This window comes from Coenobita brevimanus, chromosome 71 (genome assembly GCF_032717465.1).
Source record: "Coenobita brevimanus isolate Jiangsu-jjx chromosome 71, ASM3271746v2, whole genome shotgun sequence".
Taxonomy (NCBI): domain Eukaryota; kingdom Metazoa; phylum Arthropoda; class Malacostraca; order Decapoda; family Coenobitidae; genus Coenobita; species Coenobita brevimanus.
Genome location: NC_137024.1, coordinates 2,000,374 through 2,023,909, shown reverse-complemented (window position 1 = coordinate 2,023,909; position 23,536 = coordinate 2,000,374). Strand labels below are relative to the sequence as shown.

At 40.6% G+C, this 23,536-nt stretch overlaps 1 protein-coding gene across 1 annotated transcript in view; it reads right to left on the bottom strand.

Annotated features, from left to right (window-relative positions):
• Positions 1-11,106: 11,106 nt before the first annotated feature.
• LOC145406619 (man(5)GlcNAc(2)-PP-dolichol translocation protein RFT1) overlaps positions 11,107-23,536 on the bottom strand; it is a 30,856-nt gene continuing 18,426 nt past the window's right edge. Inside the window, exons 7-12 of the mRNA XM_080277695.1 lie at positions 22,446-22,565; positions 22,202-22,312; positions 20,581-20,720; positions 18,640-18,768; positions 14,465-14,585; positions 11,107-11,337 (exon numbers count right to left, since the gene is read on the bottom strand). Coding sequence (XP_080133821.1) covers positions 11,107-11,337; positions 14,465-14,585; positions 18,640-18,768; positions 20,581-20,720; positions 22,202-22,312; positions 22,446-22,565 — 852 coding nt within the window. The remainder of the gene's footprint in view (positions 11,338-14,464; positions 14,586-18,639; positions 18,769-20,580; positions 20,721-22,201; positions 22,313-22,445; positions 22,566-23,536) is intronic.

Genomic DNA, 23,536 nt, shown 5'->3' with positions numbered 1-23,536 from the left:
TAAGTGAGTGAACATTTATGGTGCGCTACTTTGCCTGTGCAGATGAAAATAAGTGTCTCATAAGAGTGCATATGACGTGTGTCGGTCGTTGAGTTCAGGTGGATGACAGGGGCTGCAGCGGCAACACGATTTTTCTTGACTTTTGCAGAAGGACAGTCCCTAACACACACCACAGGTAAGTAGATATGGTATTTACATGCAAAAGATTTATTTTTAAGTCAGGTGGATGAAGTGTGAATGACGACTAAGGAAGTAAAGGAGAGGCAGAGCAATTTGGATGGGGCATCGTCCATCGCAGGCATTTCATTTCTTTCAATATTGCGGTCAGATAGCATCTTGTATACACCATAGGTAAAAGAAATACAGGACAAGGCATTGATTTTGAGGTATAGTTGATGTGTGCTTTTTTTTTTATATATATAGATCAGAATTGGCAAAAGTAATTGACTGCTGTGGTGAAGATTTTGGTTAGGTTACTTTTCTCATGACTTTGTATTCTTATGTTGTACAGTCTGTTGCTGAAATGTAACTATATATTGAATATTGAAGTTGAATGATACAATAATATTTAGGTGATAGATTATGCATGGCAGAAATGATGAAATCACTGAAATATGGTACTAACATTAATGGTAATGTTTGGCTCCATGAAATCCAAACATTTGCAATATTTCAAAACGCATGCTTAGAGTGAAGGTATTATTAGCTGGTTTAAATATTTTTCTGAGTAACTGGAAAACAGTGTTGTTGGGGAACATTTCTGAGCCTCGTGTGTTTTCATAGTAACTAAGGTAAAAACAAGGAAAATTATCATGGTACTGTAATGGTTTAGTTGCACAGCACTTCTCATAGATGTCAGAAAAACATTAGATAACAAGCTAAGCAGTGAAAGCAGAAGTATTTTATCCTTTGCCAAGGTTAGGACTGAAGGGTAAGTCTTTCATGGTTAAATTAAGCTTTGTTAGGTTTGAAAAGTGGCTCTCAGTGCCTGTGTATTTTTCCACAGTTGGTGGAGATGGACGGCTTCATGTGGAGAGTGGAAGCTGGCTGGGTAGACGTAGGCAAACTTGTCGACTCCATCCCCAGGACAGAGATGGAGAGGGATGCAGTTTTATTGCTCAGAAATGATGGAAATGGATGCCACCACATACCGGTACCCTGAAAACAGAAATGGACCAGATATACTGTACACCTTTCAGCTCCATCCCCTCAGTGGGAAATGGTGGTCAGCATGACATTGCAGAGCCAATCTCCTGGGGACATCATACAGTAAGTGTTATGGTTGCATTTCTCATACTGGTGCACTGACAAGTACAGTACAGTGATCCCTTGGTTGTAGTGGTTTTTGTTATTTTTGCTAGATACAAAGCCGCACTTCTGCCATTATTGTGCATTTTTTCGGTTATAATCTATTGTTTTTGTGCACCTGAGCTGGTTCCTGCAGACAGGTGCAAAATTTCTGGCTTCTTATGGTTTTGAGGGATTCAGAGATGAGGCCCTATTTCATGAGTTAATCCCAAGTGGTGGAAGACCACTAACTCTCCTACACCTAACCTCAGACCCCTTACCAAGTCCATCTAAGATCTCAGTATGGTACATGTTTCTTCCTTCTTGTGCCCTTTTCATCATTTCACCTAACCTAACCATGCCTGTGTATGTTTTTTATACTTACAATAACAGTATGTATGTATTTAGTAGGTCTAATTATTGAAAGAGGGATAATCTGGTTTTTGGGAGTGGGGCTGGTACTTACAGTATTTGGAGAAATCACGTAGGTTCTGTGCTTTCATTATCACACACGAGGCGGGGTACCAAGTATGTGAGATAACCAAGGGATCATTGTAGATAGATTGTTGTATGTGTGTGTGTGTGTGTAATGGATTATTTTTGAGGTTCAGAGTAATTGTAATTGTAATGTCATAGATTCAGTTCCTTCATGATATATACAGTAATAGGATACTTTTAGCTGTACCAGGCCTCATGTCTGCACTATATGGGTTACAGTCCTTCATTCCCTGCCAACTCAGCTTTTCACTCACTCCATCAATGTCTTTCTTATTTATCTGCAGTCACTTATACCACCCCTAGTCACCCTCCCTCATATTCAATAAGTCCATGTTATATTTGCCACCTTTATAATCCTTTTTCACAATTAAGTACACTGTAAATCATGGAGAAATTATCTGTTAACCTTTTGGCTGCTAAGGTGTCTTGGCTGAGCAAAATACAGGAATTCCCTGCTTTATGATGCCTGACTTTCTGATACAGTACATTGCTTAACTGATAATAAGGGTTTGCTCTAGTCAGTAATGATATTAGCATAAGTAAAGTCCTAGTTATACCTTTAGTTGAGAAAGGGTTAGTGAAGATAGTTTTTGATGCCCTTGACTTCTAGGAATTCTCTCTCTTGTACAAATTCTTAAGGTGTTATTGCTGATTAAAATATCCAAGTGTACCAAGCACAGCAGAAGAGTTAAAGGTGAATTGTTACTGGTGGCATATGTATAAATTGCTTCTTTGCTGCATTGTTTGTTAGGTTTAAGTCTTGTAAGATGAGCCCTGCCTTTCATATTACCAGTGTCGTACCTCAAACTTGGCTCTTTCCTGTATTGTTTCGTTGGTGTAACTCTTTTGCACTGAGCCCTGCCTTTCCATAGGATTGTTGGCTTATATCCTAATTGATCCTTTGGTGTTTTTCAGGTGCAGATGTTGAAATGCCAACCATGGGGATCCTTGGGTCAATGCTGTACTTGTGCTGGAAGATGATGACTGGAGGAAGAGGAAGGTGACAGTGGGAAAGAGATTTGCAGTGTGGCAGTGCCTTCTCACATCAGCACTTCACTCTTGCACAGGTACACCAAGTCCCTGTTTTAAGTTTCCTTATACTTTAGTCTTTTTTGCTTTTAAGTCCACAGGAAATTACAGAACAGATACTTTGTATTACTTTATTTTTATTTTTTTTTACTACAATCTCATCATCCCCCATACCACCACCTGAATGTATTTAATTCATCATCGAAACTAATATAGGGGATGTAACTGAGTCAGGTTAAGTACAGTACTGTATGAGTCAGTATCCTTTTTTTTATTTCCATTATGTATATCCCACACAGGAGCTGCAGAGGGGTGACAGACAGTGAAATCAGTACAGAAGATGAAGAAAGTGGTGGTCAGAGGTGGAAGCAGTACTGAAGATGAGGAAAATGATGGTCAGAGATGAAACAAGTACAGATGACGATGATGATGAAAGTTGCTCTCAGAGATGTAGTTCAGGGATCAAGTGGCTGTATTGCACAATGTTTCTGTCATTGTTCCATCACCCACCAAGACAGTTGGGGACCAGGATGAATAATTGTGCGGGTTACTTACATTATATTGGATATTGCAGTCATTTACATTACATTCTTGCCATCTTTAGGAAATGTTGTGAAATTTAGATAACATATTTTGAACTGGAGGGATTAGATTCAGCCTCCATTAACCCTGTCACTGTTAGGATTCTCTCCTAAGCTGAGTGAAATGTTTGGTAATAGCAAGAAGTACAAAATACACTATATGGAAGCAACAAAATTTTCAGGGTTGTTGCTGGGAAAAAGATTGCATTAAATAAAGGTTGTTAATGTTCAGAATAACCTGTACATATATTTATCCTTATTTTTCTGTAAAGTTGTAGAGGAACTGGACCTTGAATAGTCATGTGGAATAAACTCATCTGTGTGAATCTGATGTCATCTTTCATAGGCTTATTCTTGCTACTCCCAAATGCTTTTCTTCAGCTTAAGAGAGACTGAACTGAAGGGGTTGGTACAGCCATCATGAATACCTTCAGTACTGGTGGTCCTTCCTAAAATTGAATAAAACTGCCAGATTAAATTGAGTAGGATGTCATTGGAGTGAGGAGGTTGATGACTGGGGAAATCTGAACCCCTCAACTTAGATTATGTTTTCTTACTTTATCCTTGCCACTTCGACAATTTTATTCAGCTTAAGACAGACCTCAAGTAATGAAGGGATTAATGGAAGCTGTAATCTAACTTATCAAAAAGTTTGTCTTGCAGTCATCTAGTGGCAACAAGGCTGTAGTATAAGTCATCAAAATGATTAACCCATCGAACCATTTCATATCTTCTATTGGTTTGTCTTGATATTTCCTGGTACAGTAGTTTAATTCAGGTTAGGAGAGATGCCTTATACTGAAGGGTATATGAAGGTTGTGATGATGCTAGAGAGGGACTTCATGTGATGGCTGAGATAAAGAACCAGATAGCTCATCTGCCTGGTTATACTTAAACATCTGTACTTTGCTGTCCCTCGAAAGGTTGGTGAGCTTTAGGAATAGGGTACTGTACCTTAAGGCTGCAGTCGACCAGGCTCATTTTTTAGATGAACCTGCGGCTACAATGACCACTGCTATTGCAAGAATTGTCACCCAAGCCTGAAAGTTAATGTTCCGCATTGCAAAGGTTTGATCTGCAAGAGGTGATTGCAATTCCTTTATATGCAAATGATCCATTACAACAAGTAGAAATGTTGGGTGGGAGAGAAACAGGAAAGGGCTTTAATTCTTTATTTTCTCTTCACCTTTCAGGCTACACAGAACCCTCTCTGAAGGTGGGGCTCTTTAATTCTTTATTTTCTCTTCACCTTTCAGGCTACACAGAACCCTCTCTGAAGGTAGGTTCTTTTTAGCCCAAAACATCAGAAAAAATGCAGAATTCAAGCTCTAACCTGTCTGTCTCTCCCACCCAACATGCCATGCAATGCCACAAAGGGAAGTAGGTGGGTCATTTACCCTTAAATGCATTGGACGGTGATAGCCAAGTCGCAGACGCTTACACCTCTTATGGGGTAATATGGATTTTTTAAATTTTTTTTATTCTTGTCACCACTATTTATCTGTCTGTCCATATAATTATCTGTCTACATAGACGTATACTGTATTACTAGTGAGTGAGTAAATGAAGGCTGAATCTAATCCATGCAGTTCAAAGGTGAGTGAATTTAGTTGTGAGTAGGTCTAGGTAGATGGGAGTGTTGTGTGAGTGTGTGGGTGTGGGTGGGTATAAGTGATTTTAGGACATCTGGGTAGGTGTGGAAGGGTGTAGGTTGGTAGGAGAAGGGTGTGGGTGGGTGTAAGTGGTCGTGGGAGGACAGGGCTGAATCTAGCACTTGGGGAAAAGGGTGTGTGTGTATGTTGTTCTTACCAGATTTGTCAGTTAATTAATTTTATTATAAAATTGAAATGTACTGGACATGCTTCTGTCATAGGAGTACATGTACAATAATATAGGCAAGTGCCAGTGCAGTAATATATTTGTTGCATACGTATTTTGGTAAATAACATTGTTCTTTTAGTATATGCAGTAATTGGCCTGCCAAAATTAGGGGGGTATATGCCCCTCCTAAATCTGTGCCTGAAGGGTGTACATGGGTGTAAGTGAATGGTAGTGGATGTAGGTGGGCAGGGTAGTTGTAGGTGAGTGTGGGTGGGTGTGGAAGGGTTTAGGTGAGTGTAAGTGTTTGTGTGAGGGTGTAGGTGGGTATGGGTGAATGACAGTGGGTGTGGGTGGCTGTAGGTGGATATTATGGAAGGGTGTGGGTGGGAGTGAAAGGGTGTAGGTAGGTTTAAGTGGTTGTGGGAGGGTGTAGGTGGGTAGGAGTGGGTGAAGTAGGGTATGAGTGATTGGGGAAGGGTGTGAGTAGGTGTGGCAGAGTGTGTGGGTTTGGGGTACAAGGATGTGGGTGGGGAAGGTGAATGAAGGTGGGTGTGGGTTATATGTGTAGATGGAGGTGGAAAGGTGAGTAGTTGTAGTTGGGTGTGGAAGGATGTGAGTGTAGGGTTAACCCCTGTATCATTAGCTCATCCATAGGCAGACGGTATGTGGCTGCTCCTGTATTTGTTTGACCTTCAGTTGTGTACAGGTATAAGGTAGTTTGATAATACATTTATTGCCTCTTCCACTACCTATGTAAGACGTGTATTAAAAATATGAAATAAAAAGTAGAAGAACTGCATGTTACGTAGCTTTTAGTAGCCGTATTCACAATTTTTTTTTTTTTTACCTTGAATTGTGTACAAGATCATTTGCTTATACATTTGTTGTCTCTTCCACTGCCTATGTAAGAAGTGTAATAAAGATATGAAATAAAAAGTAACTTTTAATAGCCGTATTCAAAAACTTTCTAACCATGGTCACAGACTAAAGAAATCTCAAACAGGAAAACATAAGACCCCTTCCCTGTGCAACGAAACAGTTGTCAGCGCATCAAATGACTGGTGACAAACTGTTTAGTTCACATATTTTCCACCAGATGGCAGCACCAGTCTCCTCAGGAACAGCAAAACATAAGGCCCCTTCCCTGTGCAATTAACCATAGTTCAAAGGAGCCTCAATAGATGGCGCCACCAGCATTCACGGGTTATCTGAAAATGACTGGTGGCGCCATCTATTGGGGATCCATTGAACTATAGTCCGTTGCACGGAGAAGGGGCCTTATGTTTTGCTGTTCCTGAGAAGACTGGTGCTGCCATCTGGTGGAAAATATGTGAACTATAGCTTGTCACCAGTCATTTTTGATCTACTGCCAACTAAAATACTTCGGAACCTTTGAACTGTTTCGTTGCACAGGGAAGGGGTCTTATGTTTTCCTGTTTGAGATTTCTTTAGTCTGTGACCACGAAATAGTCCGACTTGGAAGTTTGGAAGTTTTTGAATACGGCCACTAAAAGCTAATTTTTATTTCATATCTTTATTACACTTCTTACATAGGCAGTGGAAGAGACAACAAATGTATAAGCAAATGATCTTGTACACAATTCAAGGAAAAAAAAAAGTTAATAAATACGGGCTGTAGCAGGTACATAATGTCTTGTGATAAAATTTTTTCAGCTGCCAGTGAATTCCAAAAGAACTGTTTTAAGGAACTTATAGTGAGAGCAGTGGAAATGAGTTATTTAAGAGGAGCCTGTGGAGTCACATGGAGAGACAGGCTGACGAATGAGGATATAAAGGAGCGTTGTGGTGTTGATGTGGATGTGATAGGAAGCGTTATGAGGAACACACTGAGGTGGTTTGGCCATGTGGAGAGGATGGAGGGTGAAAGACTGACGAAGAGAGTGTATGTGAGTGAGGTGGAGGGGGAAAGAGGGAGGGGGAGGCCGAGGATGAGATGGAGAGATGGGGTGGAGAGGTATATGAGAGAGGGGGGTGTGAGCGGGGAGCCGGGGAGGGAACTGGCGGGGGACAGGGCGACTTGGAGGCGATTTGTTTGTGGCCACCCCAAACGGGATTGAGGCGTCTGGCAATAGATAGATAGATAGTTTATTTCATGAATGTGGCACACAAGAACAGTTCTTAATTATCTTATATATATATATATATATATATATATATATATATATATATATATATATATATATATATATATATATATATATATAAGATAATTAAGAACTGTTCTTGTGTGCCACATTCATGAAAACATCACTGCTGGCGATAAACTGAGGTAAGGCAATACTGTAACACAAACGCTAAGAAGATTGGGTGGGGGGTTGGGGGACTATGAGGAAGAAAAAAGATGAAAAGAAGATGGAGGAGATTAGGAGGAAGTTTGGGGGAGGAGGACAAGGGGATGAGTAGGAGCAGAATATGGTGAAAGGGTGAAGGGCAGGGATAAGGGACTGAAAAGTATATGGGGGATGAGTCAGAAGAGGGTGAGGGGGAGAATGCAAATAACAGGAAGACATAGGGAAGGGGAGATGAAGGGGAATAGGGAACAGAGGAGAAAACATAAGAAGAGGGAGAGGAGGAGAAAGGCAAGTGGGGGAGAAAGGGGAAGCAGCAGTAGCAGGAGTTGGAGAAATAGATTATGAGGAAGGGAAGGAGTAAGAGTAGTAGCAGGAGTAGGAAGGGGAGGAGCAGTTGTTGGAGGAGGAGGAAGGGGAGGAGTAGTACAAGGAGGAGGATGGGGAAGAGAAGAAATAAAGGAGAGGAAGAGCAGAAGCAAGAGAAGGGTGGTGTGTGAATGGGGGATGTAGGTGTGACTGTGAGCAGGGGTGAGTGAGTGTGGATGTTGCTAGATGTGGCTGTGTATGTGTGGGTTTGTGACTGTGTGTGTGTGTGTGTGTGTGTGTGTGTGTGTGTGTGTGTGTGTGTGTGTGTGTGTGTGTGTGTGTGTGTGGCTAAGTGTGGGTGGCTTTGTGGGTGTGAGTGTGTCCATGAGCTGTGAATGCTGGTGTGGCTGTGACTCTGTGGGTATGGGCATAGTTGTGAGTGTGGGTATGAATGTGACTGTGGGTGTGGCAGAGTGTGGGTGTGGCTGTGAATGTGGGTGTGGGTGTGGCTGAGTGCAAGTTTGGTTGAATGGGTAGGTGTGGGTGTGACTGTGAATATGGGCATGGGTGTGGCTATGAGTGTGGGTGTGGTTAAGTATGGGTATGGCTGTGAGTGTGGGGATGGAGGTGGCTATGAGTGTGGATGTGACTGACTGTGGGGGTGGGGGTGGGGGTGGCTGTGGCCATGAATGCAGGTGTGGTTGTCAATGTGGGTGAGGCTGTGGCTGGGTGTGGGTTTGGCTGAGGCTGTGGTTGTATGTATGACTGAGGGTGTGGTTGTGGGTCCACGGGTGAGTGTGACTGTGGCTGTAAGTGTTGGTGAGAGTGTGGCTGTGGTTGTGTGTGTTGATGAACATTTGGCTGTGGCTGTGAACGTGGGTGTGGCTGTAGCTGTGCGTGGTTGTGGGAGACAGTGTTGATGATGTTATGGCTGTGGGTGAGGATGCTGGTGCTGCTTAGGGTTAACTTGCACCTTGATACCTCCCTCTAAATGGCTGACATAATCTAAGCAGTGGTTGCAAAACACAAGATCACAGCACATAATGAAATTTGTTGGACATGTCAAGGATCATACACAACTTTGTCTAATGTGGCAACATGCAGCTAATATATGTCAATTTCTTTAGCACATGATGATGAAAGAACGTGTCCAATCTCTCCGCACTGATGCTAACTATCCTGTGTGGTGCTGAATGCATGCTGATCATACCTTATAACCATAAGCATTCCATAAAGAACTATACAATCAAGGCCCTGTCTTCTCTTCTGCTATACAAGGATTAAGCATACATCTCTAAAATACATAAATCCTAACCTCACCATGTAAAGTGGAATGTCATAAGTGGAGAATTTTTCAAAATCTTTGGGACGTCTGCCTGCATTTATGTTCATAGATGGTATCAGTAAATAAGAGTGATAATAATGCCAACAATTACTAAATTAAGCACACATTACAACAAAGAGATCATGAGTAAATTTAAATTATCCATCCATCCATCATCCAATCCTGTGTTGCCCCAAGAGGAGCATAGGAGCCCAGGGCTAGGCAAGTTGGTCCTGACATTTAAGATGAGAGCGCCTCACCCATCCCTGAGTGACATTACATGAGCAATAAACCCCAACCATCCCTTGGACATAAACTTGCACTGGCTCAATCCGACTGGAGCGCCGTAATTTCCCAAAATTTGGTTAAATGGTTACCACCAAGCGTAGTAAATGGTTTCCTGGTGTACAGGAAACCATCTGGCTTGTCACTCAGTGTAGAGTCACCCACAGGCAGAAGAAAGAGGAAAGAATGAAGGAAAGAAAGACAGGAGAGGGAGTGTAAAGTCACCCGTAGGCAGAAGGACGAGGAAAGAATGAAGGAAAGAAAGACAAAAGAGGAAGGAAGAAAAGAAGGAAGGAGGAGAGGAAAGGGCAGACACCCGAGAGCAGCACTACATCAAGTGAGTGGACGGTAAGTGCCCGCACTTACCACTAATCATTAATATAAATAAACCCTTACATTAATTAGAAAAGGATTAGGATACATTTACACACAGCACTGCCCTAAATTTTTGTTGAACAATTTGAAACTCTTACTCAATATTTTGAAAAGTGTGTTGTGCCCAAAAGATTGCAGCACTTATCCTTCTATTTACCAAAGTCACTGCTCACAATCTTGTCATTTTTCATAAGGATGTGTACTGATATTTAAGTCTGCAACTGTACCAGCAAAATTACTGGAAAAAGTGAAATACTTTACAACACAGAATAAAGGTATGATACATGATAACACCACCAAAAATTAATTTATAAATGCTGCAAACCTTGAAAAGCGCTTAATTTTTTTTCTTTCTTCGGGGGAACAATTTTGCAGGCTTCTAATCTTGCACTCAGTTTTGCTGTACAAAATTCAGCATTTCAACATTAAAAAAATAAGAACATTATTCATATATATTTATTGCATGTGACTATGAAACTGTGAATCTTTATTAAAAAATGTGCCAAGACCCAGATTATATACAGTAAGTACAATTATTATTATTATTTTTTTCCTTGCATGAAGCATCACAAAACTGCAGACAGTGATATGCTGTTATAGGCAATCGTCCATCCATCCATCATCTAATCAAAATCATGTGAAACCTATCTCAAATAGCTGACTGAGGATGGCTGGGGCCTATCAGTATTAGTATTTCATCTACCACTACACAACTTCATTTAGCAGAGGGCAGCCTCCTGGTCCCACAGTTCAGAGGAAGTTGAGAGGTCAGAATAAACTGAGATGCTGATCTTTTTAATAATGACTCAAAGTATGACAGGACGTGTGAAGTAATGGAGAAAGGCACTAAAATACAAATACTATGAGGTGAAGTTGTCTATACAGTACATGCCACGACTGCAAAACTAAAAATGATGCAGTAAGAAACCTGTTTGTTGTCCATCCCCACTGATTACCAATATCCAGAAAGGTATAAAAAATTCAGAGGTGTTGGATATCCAGTACTGATGTAACATTGAGTAAATTTTGTATCCAGTAGTTTGATAATTTCTAGTACAATACAGTATTCTCTAAGGAAATACTCTATACCTGAATAAGCTAAAAATAACAGTAAGGTATGCAGGGCCTAAGGCTAAATTACTTCGGTCCAAAACTGATAAATCACCTGCCACCTTTTTGGGATATGAAATGAATCACACAGCACCTGACCTACATCCTGACTGATATCACAGACCATTAGGCAACCAGACATCCATTTTGAAAGACTTGCAATCAATAAACATTTTGATTAAGTTTTAAATAAAAACTGATGTATAGAATTTATTATCATTACATTACTAAACCCATTTTCATCTATATACTTCTCATGACTGATAAATCTTGTGATAAATTTACTTCCAAACAATAAAACTTTCTCCAGCAATATCTTAAGCTCCCAACGCATGCAATAAACAACCGCCAGAAGACAGATGGCCCCAATGCTCATGTGACCCACCACGCTCCATGGGTACACCACAATCTGCAAAGAAACCATATCAATACAGGGCCACATTCTTGCTAGTTTGGAATATTTTGTAACACCCCTTCCTCAGGTGCTTATTTATGTTATATGTTACACTGAAATGATGATGATGATACACTCTAATAACTTTTTTTACATTACTGATGCAACTTATATTACTACTAGAAAGATTTGAACAGCATACACAAGAACAGGGTGTGGTAGATAGGGACACCTATCATCCTTTCACTCAATGTAGGGTTAACCCTTCGGTGATGCTACACTGAGTGAAAAGCCATATTATTTTCTATATGCCAGGAAAGCATTTACTTCACTGAGTGGTTACGATATCACTAAACTAACACGTTATGTGTAAGTGGGTTGGCAGACAGGTAATGTCCCACCTTATAAAACAGCAAACTAAAAATACAAACAATCCTCAGAATGAGCCAGATTTACTGTTGATGACCTAAGACTGGACAAGGGATTCACTGAGGATGGCAACATGAAACATGAGAGGTGCCAGTGATGAGATTAAAGAATGAGAAGTTGTACATATGCTTGAGTATGAAAAGTTGACACATACTGTAAAGGCTGTATGAGACCAAATGGTGAGCTTAGTGCATAAGAGTGGGAGTATGGATTGGGTACATGTGCTGGAGTAGATGAGAATGAGAGGGCAAGGGAGGGTGTATGCATTGCTGTATGAAAGAGACTGAAGAAGAGTATAAAGCAATATGGATCAGATGGATCTCAGATGAGTTATGAGAGAATATGGAAGCATGCATGGAAAAGTCTGAGTGAAGTGACAGCACGGGAGGCTAAAAGGAACAGCACAATGGATTGATGAGGCAAAACATGCTGTGGTAGGGAAGACGAGAGCATAAAGTGACTGGATGGAAAGTAGAGGAAGGAATGATGCTGAGAGTGGAAAAGAGAGTTATATGTTGTGGAGAGAAGAGTGGATGACAAGGTTGGAAGATATCTGGGAGTTATGTGAAGAGAATGTACAAAAAGTATATTGGAAGGTCAAGATAGTAAGACAGAGATATGGAACGTAGTAGAAGGGAGAAAGATATAAACAGCAGAATGCCTGGTGAAGGGGGGAAAACTGAGCACATGGAGAGAACACTTTAAGGAACTGCTGAATACAGAGAAGGAAAATAGCTCAAGTACAAGTAGTTGGGCAATGGAATGGAATGGAATATGAAGTTTAGGCCAAAGGCCAAGCACTGGGACCTGATAGGTCATTCAGCGCTTTGATGAGTGAGATATGAAAGACGATAGTTTAAAAGAATGAGTATAAAAATTGAGAAAACTACTACACAATAACCATGCAACTAAAATCGTAGGTAAAATGAAAACAGATGTAGTCAGCAAGCCCTAAAACATAACTATGACAACACCAATCACAGCTTGCAGTATAGCCCTGTCTCCTTTAAAAATGCCATAAGGCTAGAAACATTTGCCCTATTACCTAAAACAACTGATAGGGATCCCCTATTTGTTAAAAATTTCGCCTGAGAGCGGGCATAGGTCGGACAGTCCAATAAGAAATGCCTGCAAGTTATTGTGACTTGACAGATGTCACACTGGGGTGGGACCCTTCGGTCCAAAAGGAACCCATGAGTCAAACGTGTAAGGCCAATTCGCAGCCTAGTCAACCTCGTCTCAAAACCCCGACAAGCCTGAGAAGAGGATGACCAGGCATAAACCGATGGCCGAATCTCTTTATACTTCATGTTATTGGCCAGGGAAGGGGAAGCCCATCTCGCCTGCCACTCAGACCAAACAAAGTTACGGATAACGGTCTTCAAATCAGAATAGGGAACCTTATTATAACCAACAGAAGGAAGAGAACATGCCGATTTTGCCTCTTTGTCAGCAAATTCGTTCCAATAGAGATTAACATGTGACGGTATCCAGCAGAACGAAACAAATTTATACTTTGTAGCCAGGCGCCAAAGCCAAGACTAAATCTTCCTTATTATAGGGTGGAATGTGTTAAACTGCTTAATGGCGGTCAAGCTTCCATAGGAGTCTGAATATATTGTAAATGACTTTCCCGGCATTGAGTAAGAGTTGGGCAACGGCAGGGAAAAGAAGAAAGGCATGCAGGGAGGAAGAGATCAGCAGGATGTAAATATGTTAAGCAATGAATAAAGTGAAAATGGGGAAAGCCCTAGAAACAGATAGAGTGTGTGACAGAATGCTGAAATATGGGGGAGAAATGGTGACAGAATGGATATGGAAGATATGCAGACTGACTTGGGTGAGAGGTAGTGTCACAGAGGATTGAAGTTGCTTATAACTGTTTCCCCTATACAAGGAAAATGGGAAAGTAGGTGTGCGGCAATCACAGGAGTATTTGTCTTTTCAGTGTGTGTGGAAAAATAAAGAATATATGTACCACAGCATTCTTTCTCTAACATCCCCAAGGATATCTTTTCAGTAACACTGTCTTCACTGTAAAAGTCACTTATGAAAGATATATATTTTATCTGTGTATGGATTTTCATTAATGTATGAATAATATGAAAATTATTGTTAAGAAAGTTGACATTTGGCAAAGACTACACATAAATGAGATGGTTAACACTGTTTCTATGCATCAATAGACAGATGAGAACTGAAACTCACATCTACCATCATCATCTAATTCTGTGTTGCCCCATGAGAAGCGTAGGAGCCCGGGGCTAGACATGTAGAGGTGTACGGTACGTAGGAGGACTACTGGGCCTTGAAAGCAGGCTGTGAAGCCTATGCCCAGAGTCGAACACATTAAAAAAAAAAAAAAAAAAAAAAAAAAAAAAGAGTTGGTTCTGACATTTAAGATGACTGTGACCAGCCTCACTTGTCCCTCAGTGGCATTATGTGAGCAATTAACCCCAACCATCCCTTGGATATAAACCTGCACTGGCTCAATCCGATTGGAGCACTTTAATTACCCACTAAACCACCAGGCGCCGTAGCCTGGTTATATGGTTACCACCCAGTGTGGTTAATGGTTTCCTGGCGTACATGAAGCCATTTGGCTTGTCCCTCAGTGTATAGTCATCCGTAGACAGAAGGACGAATTCCACAGGAACAAAAAGAGAGAGACAGACAGAAAAAATATTAATAATAATAAGCACAACAAGCTTACCTCTGCCACTGCTGTGATTGCCCAGGCCACACCTAACACAACAAAGTATCTTGGTTTTATTGTTAGTGATGAAAGAGGATGGTAGCCACTGCCTTCATACTGCTTCTGGATAAACCACAAACTGGAACAAAATTATTTCCTGATTACAGTACTTCAGGAGAAAAATCCAGAACATTAAATCTTCATTGTTAACTACAGTAATTTAGGACAAGATCATATTCCCTCATTCAAACACTCAGCCCTGATGGTTCTCTCCTATGGCTTAAAAAATTACCAAAGTAAACCAGATAAAAATACAAAGAATGTCCTCGTACTGAAAGGGCTATGGCTTACATAACAACCTGAGACTTCAGTAGCCCCATCAGATCCAGCCTGAGCATGATGACAGTCAAAAATGAAACTGACAACTATCTATTGAAACAAGCAACACACCATCATACCTACCATCGGGCAACTTGTTTCTTAAGACCAACCCCTTTCCTGAAATTAGGGCCTCATGTCTATGGCCTTCCACTTTCTGGGAAGTGGGTGAGGGGGCAGGACTTAAGAGACAAGTTGCCTGGCTGTGGGTATAGGAACAACTGGGGAACAAAGGTTAATCCACTGAAACTGGGGATGTTTTTTCATTTCATTCTTGCCATCTCCCAATAATCTCACTCAGCTGAGGACAGACTTTTCAAACTAGAGGGGTGCAACTTAGCATTATTGAATCTCTTCCACGCAAGAGTTGACTAAATTGTCTGGAAGCTGCAAGAATACACTTTTAATGGATATCATACAGATCTGACATGTCAAAATCTCCTAAATAACTAGTGGATCTCACGTACATTTAACGTGCAATGCTATGACTGTTTGTGGTATATTCAGGTGCATATCATCCACTCAATGTACTGATGCCTTGTGGCTTTACAATGAGTGATGAGCAAAATGATTTCTTGTTATTCAGGAAACCCTTTACTATGCTGGGTGGTAACTAAATGGCTCCTAGTGGTTTGGTGGGTTAACGCACTCCAACCAGATAGAGTTTGCAAGGGTTTACATCTGAGGGAATGTTGAGATTTACTGATCTTATAATGTCACCAGTGGTAGGTGGTGGTGACCATCATCCACTCACGATGTAGTGCTGCCTACTTCTTTCTTAGCCTTTATCATTCTTTTTCTGTGCCTGCCCTGCTCTCTTACTATTTCTCCCATCTTTCCTGTCACTTCTTATTGCTTTTCCACTGCTTTTCCTTCCTTTACAGGTGGCTTTACATTGAGTGACAAGACAAATGGTTTCCTGTAAGCCAAGAAACCATTTACAACACTGGGTGGTAACCATATAACCAAACCATACGTGCTCCCTGCGTGTCAATAAGTGGGTTGGTGGAGGGTTAGTGCCCCTCCCCATAAAGAAATAACTCAATGTCAAATGGCCACCCCTTACAGGATTATGGCGTCTAGCAATAGACAGGTAGATAATGCCACTCTGGGATGAGTGAGGCTGGTCGCCACTTTAAATCTCAGGACTGAGTAGCCTAACCCCAGGTTCCCAAACTCCTAATGGGACAAAAAAAGGATTGGATAATGGGTGTATGCAATGACTGTTGTTACTGCTTAACCCCAGCCTATCTGGCCAAGAGGACCCAATACTCATGGGTATGCAACTGCTTCTGTGGGGCCATCCTACAAGTACAGTCCACAACATAAACAGTGAAGGGATCCAGCACTTCAATGTGTTAAACAGTCTCACCAGGGTTGGACTAGGGTCCTTCCTCATGGTGAGGTGCAGGGAAATATAAGCAGACTTGGCTCCTGGGTGGAAACTGCAGCTGCTTTGCTCCAACCAGGGTGTGCAGCACCACCAAGTATAGGCTCCTCATCAATGTTAGTATGCAATGGTAAAACCAATAAGCACATGGTGCTTGATATGAGCAAAGTTTAAGTACAATGAAATACTGAACATAACCTGTTTAACAAGGGTGCAGATGGTGTAAACATCTTTAAGGGGAGACCACAGGCTATAAAGCATAAAGAAGGAGACTGCCCTTATACCTCTACAATACTCTTTACTGTGTAAGCAGCTTACTGGTTAAGCTCTACTAGTCAGTCTACCAGCAAATCAAAACAAACAGGGAAAGGAGGAGGGGCCCAAGATCATGGTATCATTCTAAATACAGCCCTCATGCTTAACCCCTACACCGCGGGCTTGTTTACCAATGACTTGCGTCTGCCGCGGGGTTATTTGGGCTCCGACAGACTCTCAAAAAATATTTGCCAAAAATCAGTTATTAGTCCTAGAATAATAAAATTATATATGCTTATGGCACATACCTTCAGCTTTCTCCTGGAATGATTGTTGAGCCTTCGTCGGTTACCGTAGGACTTGTGGAGACCTCTGAAGTAGGGTAACGAAGTCTCCACTTTACACTTCCCGACAACCCGTAATATGATTACCACAGCCAGATACAAACACTATAAACACTATTCTACAATTTTCAAGTAGTTTGGGAACCATACTAAAAAAAAAAAAAAACTGTGAAAGCAATGGAAATTACAAGCGCGTCTGATTGTCGCACTGGCACTAGTTCGCTCTTGGTAGTCTGTCATTTATTATTCATAAAACCCCTCACACTTTATATTTCTATTACTATATAACACTTATATATATCTATAGTCTTTATCCATAAGTTTCCTTCAGTAGTATTAGTTTATTGTCACTGTAGGGATTGAATTTCTTTCAGTAAAATACGTAGCATTCACTTTCTCATCCTGTATACTGGCATTGAGAGTGAATGTCACTTTCATCTTCACTCTCATAACTCATAGCATTCAGACATGCTAGAGTGAAACTTTCACTTTCATTACTCCTAGGGTATATACTCGTATTCTTATAATACTACTCATTTACATTTCTATTTACGTTCTCTATTTTATTTACGTTATTTACATTTCTATTTTATTTACACTGTGTTGTGCACTGTCACTTGAAATAACTTATAAAACTATTTTCCATTGTTCACGTATATTTACATTCATTACTTTCACTTGCTGTTTACACATTATTTACACATTATTTACAATTCCACTTGCACTGTTTTACTCAATAGAAAGATCGTAGTCACTCTTTTATCAATTGTCAGCCCTTTACCTCTTTCCACACGAGGTTTAGTAGGGGGTAAAGGTCACAGGGCCATTTGCATGGGGGTGAAAAAAAGGCCTTGAAGTCAGCAAGAAGAAACATACGTACTCTCGCTTTGGAAGTTGAGAGAGAACTGAGTGATAACGGAGGACCACCAGCGTAGAGGCCTGCTAGGGGTTATTCAGAGTTACCAATATTACTTCTTGAAACAGCTAAGTCTAGCACTGATATGATTTGGCAGGAAATCTAGACAATACATTATAAATTTGGTAGTTCCAGGTGAATGTAAATATCACTTAGGTTGCTCCCTTCCCTCCTTACATGTATATTTATTACGAAAATAGATTAGAGGCCTACTTAGGAGATATATATATTCAGAGCTACCAATGTTATATCTTGAAACAGCTTTGTCTAGCACTGATATGATTGGCAGGAAATCTAGACAATACATTATAAATTAGGTAGTTCCAGGTGAATGTAAATATCACTTAGGGTTCTCCCTTCCCTCCTTACATGTATATTTATTACGAAAATAGATTATAGGGCATATTTCAAGGGGAAAAAACAGCGAAAATTAGCGAACGAGTGCACGTGAGGTGTTGTCAGGTGATAATTAGCCAATTCCAGGTGTATGGCACTCTCACTTACCTTATTTCTTTCTTGTATATATTATTTGGTATAAGAATAGGACATAGGGCTTATTTCAATGGATGAAATCAGTGAAAAATTCCAGGGAACATTTACTTAGCGTAGCACGGCCGGGCAGGCGAGAGGACAGGGTAATGGAGGGGGGGTAGGGAGGGGAGTCAAGAACGGGGAGAAATGGCTAAATTGTCAACAATGGATGGGAGTACAGATGAGATTAGGAGTGCTGACTAGTGTTGGACATTGGCAGTACCGATAGATGATACAAGCCCCCACTTGGAAGCCCGGGTGAATTCAAAATAACACAGAATCACAAAAGCGACGCCCCGCGGTATGATCCCTTGCTCCCAAGCGTCACGAAAGTGACGCCCCGTGGTTAAGGGGTTAATAACCATGGCATGAAAATTACCTGTAAGATATTCGAAGTCCCATATTGAGGCAGTTGGCCAAGATGAAGCCAAGTGCACCAAAAACATTCACGAAGAACACTGCTGCCACGCTATATGTGATTGAGAATAAAATCAGAGCCTTGTTATACCTGAAAAATAAAAAAAATATGTATATAAATATCATCCTTGCAAAATCTGTTTTTGATAATTACTAACTGCAAGAGGGATACAACATGTCAGATGATGATACTATACGAGGCCTGCCCAAAAAGAAACCCAAACTTTTAAAATAGCGCACCAACTAACCACCATAGCGTGATCAGTGCTGTGTAGTAGTAACTTTGAGTTTTAATCTAACACTAACCACATTACATCACATCACTTTGACACCCTATCTATCTGCATTGTTTGTGCAGATCTATACCACCTCAATGTATTCCTTTCTATCTACTCAGAAATTCCACATCTCACTCCTACAGCATTTTCTTTCATTCCATTCAATAATTCTGGCAAACCAGAAGATAGGCTGGACAAGTCCAAGGAGCAAATGGCCATTAAAAGCTCTCAAATCTCACAAAACTCTCTGGTGGAAGTTTTACTTGATTGTCAAACACATATGAGAGATCCATGGAACTCTTGCATCAAACTGGGGCTGGGGTAAGGTAGTCCCATAAATCTTACAGCATTAAGTGGCTGGTGCTACCAGGCTGAGCAAACCAGCTTCCTAGCAATAGTAGACCCCTCAGTTATGTGGTAATCTGAAAACCTAGGGATCTTATGAATGCAAGAATATGGATTTCCATTACAAAACCTGATCCGTTAACTAACTCCCAGTCCTAACACTTAACACACGGCAATGGAAGATGTCAGTAATATTGTACAGGGAATGCAAACACTCCCTGGGAAGGAGAAAACATGGGTCATTGTATGGGGTCAGCTTTGGCTGTGAGAGCCACTACACATGCCTGACAGTCAGGGAACAAGGATGTGCAAATTATTGTGGGAGCATTATAGCCCTATGGCATCACTGTGAACAAAATTTAGAACTTCTGGCAGGCCAGCCAGCCACAGGCACTGGTCTGATCTTGTAAGGCATATGCAATTTTCGTATTGATGGTTGTCTTTGTTTGTTTGTTTGTTTTTTTTAAAAGCAAAATCCACGTGTATGGTCCCATGTAATGGAGGGGTTTACTGTAATGTTATTATGTTATCAGAGAGTAAAACAGCCAATATCATTTGAAACATGAACTAAATTCACACTTGCAATAATATAATATTATGGCACTGATGTGAGTTCTAAATCATCTAGACAACCATTAAATTACAGAGTATCTTGTGGTAGGTGGGGGCGCTCACCATCCACTCACTCGATGCAGTGCTGCTCTTGGATGCCCCTTCCTCTCCATCCTTCTTTCCTTCCATTCTCTTCTGTCTTTCTTTCCTTCATTCTTTCCTTGTTTTTCTGCCTACAGGTGACTTTACACTCCATCTTCTGTCTTTCTTAACTTCATTCTTTCCTTTTCCTTCAGCCTGTGGGTGACTCTACATTGAGTGACAAGCCAAATGGTTTCCTGTGCACCAGGAAACCATTTACTACGCTGGGTGGTAACCATATAACCAAATTTTGGCACCTGGTGGTTTAGTGGGTAATTATTGTGCTCCAATCGGATTGAGCCAGTGAAGGTTTATATCCAAGGGGTGGCTGGGGTTGACTGCTCATGTAATGCCACTCGGGGATGAGTGAAGCTGGTCACTCTCATCTTAAATGTTGGGACCAACTGCCTAGCCCCGGGCTCCTATGCTCCGCATGGGGCAATGTAGGATTGGATGATGGATGGATGGATGGATTAGTTGGCAGTTAGTGAAATTTTAAAAAAAGTAAGCCACCTGGTTAATGCAGATACTACAGTATAGTACACAGCATCATAGTTGTAAAAATAATAATTTAAGCCATACATTACCTTGAGAGCTGCATTTCATCCATGGCAGCAAAAGTGTAGGCTTCTGTGATACCATTTACAGCAAGAAAGACAACATAAAAACTTTGTGCTCGCAACAGCTGTGTGCCAACACCCTCACTCAGCTGTCGCCCACCATACAGCTGCAACACAGTACAAAGTGCTTAGATATATAAATGAAATATCTACTATCGATCAGTATTATGCAAATTTATTATTTGTATACAAGCATATTCAACCAAAACATAAAACAAACAATTTCATAAAGCAGTTTTCTGTACTGCCTAGGAATATAATACTGTACCCGTAAAACCTGAATTACGCAAGGAATACACAAAAAAAGATCATCACCCTTCTTTTAATTCCTTGACAGTATATTCAGTATCTGAATAAATAAATAAATAAAAAGAGTCAGGGTTTGAGTTCCTGTGTAAATTTAACTTGGATACTATGTCTTGCTGAAACTTGGTTATATGAAACAGACACTAATATTACTTGTAGTCCTGTAGTGCCATTTCCAGGATATTTTATGAATAATGTTCTCAAACCTTCTGCTAATACTCCAGGGATGGGAGTGGCATTCATTTATTCCTTGGCACTAGTTAATATCTGGCTGATGATGTGACTCTGTTCCTTCATCCTTCAAAATCATGGAGACATTAAAAAATCATCAAGTTATCAGACTGTACCTGTTTATCACCCTGGCAATCAGGGTGTGGATAGGAACTTTATGAATAAACATGGTCTGCATCCTGAGTCCTCCTCTGCAGAAGCTGGTGATGTTAAATACTGAGTCAACAGCCATTCTTTGCTATTTTTTTTAAAGAAGTGACTGACCAAAATAACACAGTCATTCAAGTGTCACACCCCAAACAGGTTTTAAGACATACACTTTATGTAGCTTTGTCTCTTGCTGATTGTGATTCTGTACTGGATGATAACACTTGCCTTGCTGATCAGTTAGTCTCTGACTATGATGTAGGCTCTTCTGGCATTAATGTCCCAAGACCACTTTCCTACAACAAAATCATAACTTTCACAAATAATGGAAACATCATTCAGACTCATCTGTCATACAATGGATCATCATTTCAACTGAGATACCGTAGTTCTTCTGATCTCTCAGATGAAACTGATAAATTATGGAATAATGTCCTTCAATTAGAAAGAGAATTACTGTACAAGATGATTCCCCACATACAACTCATGTGTTCATAAGTTCTCTATGCAGGAAGTGCAGAAAAGCAAAATGTGGCTGATTTAGGAAAAAAACCAATGGCTCTGCACTGAGTGATAATTGTAAAGTATGCCAGTGATCTAGGAAACCATTTATAAAGCTGGGTGGTAAATATACAACCAAGTTATGGTGAGATATGGAGCCTACTATAGTGCCCCTGTTAACTGGGTGGAGAGATGCAAATGTGATGGTTATCAACAAACCTAACCTCTTCCCCGTGCCTCACTCAGGCGAGGCACTGTATATTGCAAGGGAACATTGGTTCACTGCAAGGAATGAGCCTGCAGGGGTGGTTGCTTGCCAGCAGTTGATGGGTCTACTTGGCCAGATAGACCAAAATTACTCAACAACAACAATAACAACAACAACCAGAGACCACATGCTTACCATCAATACTAAGTTTGAGTACGACCAGGCAAAGGTGACAATGATGATACTGATGTAAATAAGGTTATGCAGCAGTGATGAAAGAAAGCTGACAACTTCTGCTACCCGACTCTATGGGAAAGGAGGAGAAAAAAGTAATTTTTAATAATTAATAATTAATGTGTTGTTAAACAACTACTGCATATGACACATAAATCATCTAAAAATTCAAAAGTTATACATTCAGATCTCCAAATCAGGTTACCTTATCTTGGTCAAGTATAGGCTTCCTTCGGTCCAACATTTGGGCAAAGAACTTATAAGCTGCTGCTTCAATACTACGGAATATCAAACGAGCTGCAAGGGATCCCAAATTATTCACAACCTGTAAAACATTATGAAAGTTAAAAAAGTGTATGGGAATGGAAATCCAAACTTTTCAGAGCACGTATGCCCGTAGCTATAAACAGGAATGGAAACTTGGATGTTACAGCATCATGTGAAAATAACACACTGTTGTTGTGGCTCGTGGCTCAAATAACTAAAAATCTTGCTTAATCTTTCCCTATCTCCCCTGTCCTATGTTTTTACAGATTCATATACGTCATAAATACAATGTTTCTCACATGCTTTCTCCACCATTTGTCATACAATAAATATATGATCTAGGGATGTAGCAATGTATCAGCGTTGGTGTTGGTATTAGTGGTATCAGCCTATATTTGAGGTACCGTACCAGTGTCAGTATAGGTACTGGTGATATTTTGGCCAATACTACTGATACTTTTTGTGACTTATTCTGTATTGCTAGTGTGAAGATCACCTGTATTATTTGTGGCAAAGACCACTTTCATATCAGTTCTAACCACATGGCAGTTCTTGAGATAAAACACTGTCTCACATATTCCACAATAACCACTTAATCTCCAGAGGAAGGAAAGACTGATCATATTCACACATCTTCCAATCTTTATCAAACAATGGAGGTGGGGAGTATGTGGTGGTCCTGGAACACTGTGGTCAGTAGCAGCCCAACTGGTCATCAAGCAAAACTGCTTGGACCATCATCAACTCACTTCATGTAGTGCTGCCTACTTCCTCCTTCACCTTTATCTTTTCTTTTTCTGTGTATGCCCTCTCCTCCAATTTCTCCCATCTTTCCTGTTACTTTTTATTACTCTTCTTTCCCTTTCAGGTGGTTTATTATATTTAGTGACAGGCCTAATGGTTCCCTGTAAGCCAGAAAACCATTTACAACACTGGGTGGCAACCCTACAACCAACACATATGTATTCCCTACGTGTCAACAAGTGGGTAGGAGGAGGGTTAGTGCCCCTCCCTGTAAAAACAACTCAC